Genomic DNA, 6,000 nt, shown 5'->3' with positions numbered 1-6,000 from the left:
TGGGTTTTTTTTTTTTTTTTTTTTAAGAAAGATTAAGTACACTGTAGTCACATTCACAACAATTGTGAAGTGTTAGCTGTGTGGTGGTGGCACTAGTTGACAAAGTGTAAGGTTATCTTCTTGGTTCCTGTGGCTTTTGAGACTGAGAACTCTGCCTGTGCAATCTGAACATTCTAATGGCTGTGAATACATGGAAAAATAGATCAAAGCTATTCAAAAGAGAAAGAGTAGGTTAAAGATGGGGAGAGACAAGAAGTCAGAGAGACAAGAGACAGAGATGAGAGCATATATATACACATTCATATATATTCATTATACACACAAACACACACACACATATGAGGACGAGGATGAAGCTGAGAAAAGATTTAATGAGAAAATAAACTATATGTTCTACAGAGGTATCAAAAGGATACATCTCTTGTTCTGAGTGCTTTTTAGTTTCTTTTTCCAATTATGATAAACTTGGTTGTACCCTCTGTCCTTAGAAACTGTGAATAAGCTTTTTAATTTCATGATGTTTGCCCTTTTGTTTGAGCTGAATTATGAGGGTGTCTTTCAGCAGGAACCAAAAGAGCCTTGGCCAACACAAAAAGCCAGCAGGAAAGCAAAGGTATGTAGAGAAATGATGAAAAATTATTTTCTAACAGATGGCTACAGTGACTAATATTATTTTCTAACAGATGGTTTACAAAATTTGATCCTGCTTAATCTGAACAAAAATCGGCTTACACAACTTCCTCAGGAAGTCAACAGGTAATTTTGTTTCTAGCAAGAGCTGTTGGAACATCTGGCCCAATCCCATCTCCATCCTGATCTTCTGAAAGAATTATGCCGAGCCTCATTGTGCCCATGCACAGTGAACATAACAGTACCTACTTTGTGGGATTTGGATATAGCATGGAGGGTTCCGAAGGACTCAAGCAGGCCACTGATTTTAAGCAGATGACTCGTCAGACACTTCAGAGAAATGAGAAACAGTGTGACTTGGAAGTCTAAGTGTAAAAGTGGGGGTTTGACACGTGAAGTTCTAGACGTGATGTTACTGATTTCTCAACTCTGGGGTTCTTGGAACTTCCTTAGACACAGAATTGGAGACATTAAATTTTATTTCACATGAGTGTTGTAAATGATTTTGAGTTTGGTGGAAATGTAATATAAAAGCAAAGGATTTAATACTACAATGTCATTTTCATTTAAAAAGAAAAAATACATACTTTATTATTATTAAGAACAGTAAAACATTGTTTTCCCTTATTGCACACATCAGCATTGACGGGCTGCCATTCCCGTGCCTTTGTGGAACTTGCTAAAGGCCTTGTCCTTCTCCAGGAAAAATGTCCTCTTGCACCCTGCCCCCAGACAGATGGAGAAATTCTGATCAGGTCACTTTGGAGAGACTTTTTATTTCCTGTTGAATAAAACCAGATGCATTACAAAGTGAGAACATACAGAGTTTTAAAGGGTGCAAAACTATTAACAATTCTCAACATAAGACTTCCTGCAGCATTGAGAGTCTACTCCAATTCTCTTGTCTATAACTCCAGCTAAGGTATTATTTTTTTAGGGAAAGTAATATTTTAACTTGGGGCAATTAGGAAACAAGTCAGTCTAATTTCTATGAAAGAGAAATGCTATTTCATGAAAATATCAATAGTTATCTTTTTGCTTTTTTATTTAGTTTATCAGTTGATTTATGTACTAATGATGATAGTACATCAATACTATCATTTGGAAGATCTAGTGAGTGAGATTCAGATCATATATCTTTGTGCAACTAGCCTTCTGACTTTGGACGAGTAATTTGACTATCCTGAATCTCATCTACCTCATCTATCATTGGGAGATTTTTAAACACATGAACTTCAAAGTTCTTGCTACTGTAATATGTTCTAGTCTCAAAGTATATAAAGTTTACCTATGGGGGAGGTTATAAATCCAAGGTGATAGGTTAGTTGAAAGATTTCACTGGGAAAAACTGAATCACAAAGTGAATAGGTCCATATTTTATAGCTACTTCTGGGTTGTCTGTATTCTGTCTGGGCTCTAGATGAAAGCAGATTGGTCATCTGCTCAAGCAGAATTTTGTTTCTTGCTCCTGGGGAAGTTGCTTTGTCTTTCCATATCTTAATGTCCTCATCTGCACAATCAACATAACAGTAATCTACTTCATAGTGTTATGAGGTTCAAATATGCTAATACATAAGTGGTATTTAGGTGGAATAAGTGCTGGACGAATGTTAGCTTTTATTATTATGGGATGTTATTTTTACTTTAGCTCTTCTCTGCTCCTCTCATTCAACTCCTTTCCCGAGACAAAAGAGGGACTTATTGGTAAATTTAGGAAAAGGATTGAATGTTCATTGCTTGATATCTTCCTCTTGCTCTACCAGGATGGAAGCAGGCAAAAGGGCTATGAATGTTTAATTTGAAGGAGTGCTTGTAGGGAGATTGTCATTATGTGAGCCACATGCTAATGCTTTATTTTCTTCCAAGTCCCATGTCTTATTTCTGAATTTGTTCAGAACCTGACTGTAGAAAGGACTTTGATGTTTTGGTTTGTGGTAGGTACAGGCTATCAGTTCATGGTTTTGGAGTCCAAGAAGGACAGGTGAGAGTTTACCACTAAACAACTTTTCATTGATGGAACTGTAGAGCTACAGAAAGAAGAGAACCTGTTTGTCCTGCCTGGGGATAGAAACTTTCTGAATGAGAGGGAGAAAGGAAGGGACCAAGCCAGTTGTTTCGGGTATTTCTCCAGATTCACCATCCAGTAAAGTTATTTAGCAACTCACTAGGGAAGGAGGAATAGGAAAGCTCCTCCTTAAGCTTTCATTAAAAAATCAGTTTCCCTGCTGTATGGAAATAAGAATGGTGGTGGATACTTATTTTGCTGCTCTTTTTACTTGTATAAATGCACAATAGATACATTTACAATAAGCTCTGAGCTCAGTTTAGTGTCTTGAAACAGAAAGAAGATAAAAGGATAAAAAAAGCAGTTCCCATATAGTAATCCAGAATAGTCAATTAAAATAATGACTCTAACAATGATTAATGAATTCTCCATGGGACCTATCCATACAATTTTACTACTTTTCAACACTGGGTTTTCTTTATTTGACCATTTACACTCCTTGAAAATGACTATTTTTCCAGAAACACTTGAGCTCCCTCAGTTCTTTTTTTTTTTAACCTTTTCATCTCCATTAGTCAGCTTCTTCCCTTTCTCTAGCTTCCTCATCCTCCTTTAAAGTGCTGATATCATACCTTTTGTTCTCTATTTATCTCTTTGTAAATTTTCTTCTGCCCTCTTCCTTCTACTGTAGATTATTTCTAAAGGTCATTACTGCCTGCTGAATAAACATTACATAAAACTTACGTGTGCACAATTCAGTGACTTTTGACAAATTCTCCCTTCCAGGGAATCCTTCCTATCTACCACCTCCTCCTCCTCCTCCTTCCTCTTCTTCCTCCTCTTGTTTTTTATAGGATTGGAAATTGAATCCAGGGCCTTCACACTGAGCTACGTCCTCAGCCCTTTATTATTTTTTTGTTGTGACACAAAATCTTGTGAGGTTGTCAAGGCTGGGCTGGAATTTGTGACTCTCTTGCTTCAGTTGCCCTGAGTGCTGGAATTACAGACGTGTACCATCACACGGCTGAATTCTTACTCCTTATTGGCAAGCAATATTCTGATTTCTATGTCTACAAAGTTTTGCCTCTTTTAGCACTAAGTTATAGGAATCATACAATGTATGCGTAATCTCTTGTGCCTTCTTATGCTTGGTGTATTTTTCTATTTTTCTCAGATTAATCTTACTGTTGCCTTTATCAGTACTTATTTTTTGTTTTTTCTGAGTTACATTTTATTGTATGAGTATTCCATAAAGCATTTGTCTTTTCTCCTATTTATCTCCATTTGGGTTATTTCTAGTTTGAAGCTAAGTTATCATGCATATTCTTGTACAAATCTTTGTGAGTGAAAGTTTATTTCTCATTTCAATTCCTAAGAGTGGGATTGTAGAGTCATAACATATAAGAGTACATGTATATGTTACATTTGAAAAATTTGACAATGCTTTCTCAAAATGGTTGTACTATTTTATATTCTAACTAGCAATTTTTAAACAAATTATGCATTCAAGTGGGTGTGAATAAAATCTCACTGTGAGTTTGCATTTTTCTAGTATGTGATGATGTGAAGCACCTTATAAATGGTCTTACCATTTATATAACTTCTTTTGTGAAATATCTTTTAGTATTTTGTTCATTAAAAATTATGCTGTTGGGCCAGGGATTTGACTCAGTGGTTCTGCTGCCTGCCTTACAAGCACAAGGGCCCAAGTTTGATCCCCGGCACCAAAAAAAAAAAAAAAAAAAAAAAAAAAATTTTGCTGTTTGTTAATTAAGTTGTAAGATTTCTTTATTCTGGGTACAAGATCTTTTACAAATATATTTTCTTTCATCATGTGGCTTAACTTTTAATTTTCTTAGTGGTGAACTGGAGGGTTTTTTTGTTTTTGTTTTTGTTTTTTTTTTACACAGGGTCTCACTATGTAGTTAAGACTTTCCTGGACTCACAATGTAGACCAGGCTGATCTCGAACTCACCACGATCCTCCTGCCTCATCCTCCGGAGTGCTGGGATTACAGGTGTGTGCCACATGGCCGGTGGTGAACTAGAGTTTTTAATTTTGACTTAACCTAATTATGAATACATTCTAAAATAATTGGTGCTTGGGCCAGGGATTTAGCTCAGTTGTTCTAGTGCCTGCCTTGAAAGCACAAGGGCTTGAGTTCGATCCCTGGTACCAAAAAAAAAAAAAAGTAGTGCTTTTTGTGGCCTTTTAAAGAAATCTTTGCCTTCCCTAAATTTATCAGGGTAGTATCCTATCCTAAATTTCTTTTTAAAAGCAAAAAGTTCTAGTCTTTGTTTGACTCTGTGATCCATCTCGAATTAAGGTTTGTACATAATGTGAGGCAAAGGTAAAGGTTCATGTTTCTTCCCTACATTTATCCAGTTGTTATAGCACCATTCATTGAAAGATTAACATCTTTCTTTCTTTCTTTCTTTCTTTCTTTCTTTCTTTCTTTCTTTCTTTCTTTCTTTCTCTTTCTTTCTTTCTCTCTTTCTTTCTTTTTTCTTTCTCTCTTTCTTTCTTTTTTCTTTCTTTTTTCTTTCTTTTTTTCTTTCTCTTTCTTTGTCTCCTCTCTCTCTCTCTCTCTCTCTCTCTCTCTCTCTCTCTCTCTTTCTTTTTTTGCGGTATTCCAGGCTGCCCTTGAACTCACTGTGTAGCCCGGACTGGCCTCAGACTTGCTGCGATCCCCCTTCCACAGCCTCTCCAGAGTGCTAGGATTTCTCATTTAAATTGCATTGATACCTTTTTAAAAAATAAATTGATTGTTTATAGGTCATCAGGACTCTGTTCTGTTCCATTGGTTTATTTTCTAACTGAATAGCTTATACAAAAAGAAAATTTATTCATAGTTCTAGAGGATGAGAAATCAAATTACAAGGTGCTGGAAGCTTTGGTATCCTTCAGGTCCCATTTCCTGGCTCATGGAATGGCTCCTTCTTCTTGTGTCCTTACAAAGGGCAAGGCCACAAAAGAGGGCAAGTGCCTTTTTTGTAAAGGCACTAATTCCATTTGTGGAGGCTCCATCCTCAAGATCGAATCACCTCCTGTTTCCTTGATATCAAATTAGTGATTAGGCTGTAACGTGAATGGGGGAAGGACACAAACATTCAGACCATAGTATTATCATTTTTTCAATAACAAACTCTTGATTATTGTAGCTGTATTGTAATATTTGAAAGCAAGTTTCTTTATTTTTAAAAAATTCTTTTCCTTTAAATAATAGTTTTGACTATTCTGAGTCCTTTGAATTTGTATGCGAATTTTAAAATTGATTTATCAATTAGAATACAAACAAAACCCTGTTGAGTAGTAGCTACATGTGGTGGTGCACACCTGTAATCCTAGCACTCGGCTTCCACTAT

At 36.1% G+C, this 6,000-nt stretch overlaps 1 protein-coding gene across 2 annotated transcripts in view; it reads left to right on the top strand.

Moving 5' to 3' along the window:
• Lrrc69 (leucine rich repeat containing 69) overlaps nt 1–6,000 on the top strand; it is an 84,683-nt gene that overhangs the window by 19,814 nt on the left and 58,869 nt on the right. For both annotated transcript variants that reach the window (XM_010611985.2, XM_010611984.2), the window contains exon 3: nt 684–756. In XM_010611985.2, the coding sequence (XP_010610287.1) occupies nt 684–756 (73 nt within the window). The remainder of the gene's footprint in view (nt 1–683; nt 757–6,000) is intronic.

This window comes from Fukomys damarensis, unplaced genomic scaffold, assembly GCF_012274545.1.
Source record: "Fukomys damarensis isolate Sample0158 unplaced genomic scaffold, DMR_v1.0_HiC HiC_scaffold_5, whole genome shotgun sequence".
NCBI classification, from domain to species: Eukaryota; Metazoa; Chordata; class Mammalia; order Rodentia; family Bathyergidae; genus Fukomys; species Fukomys damarensis.
This window is presented reverse-complemented; position numbering and strand designations above follow the sequence as displayed.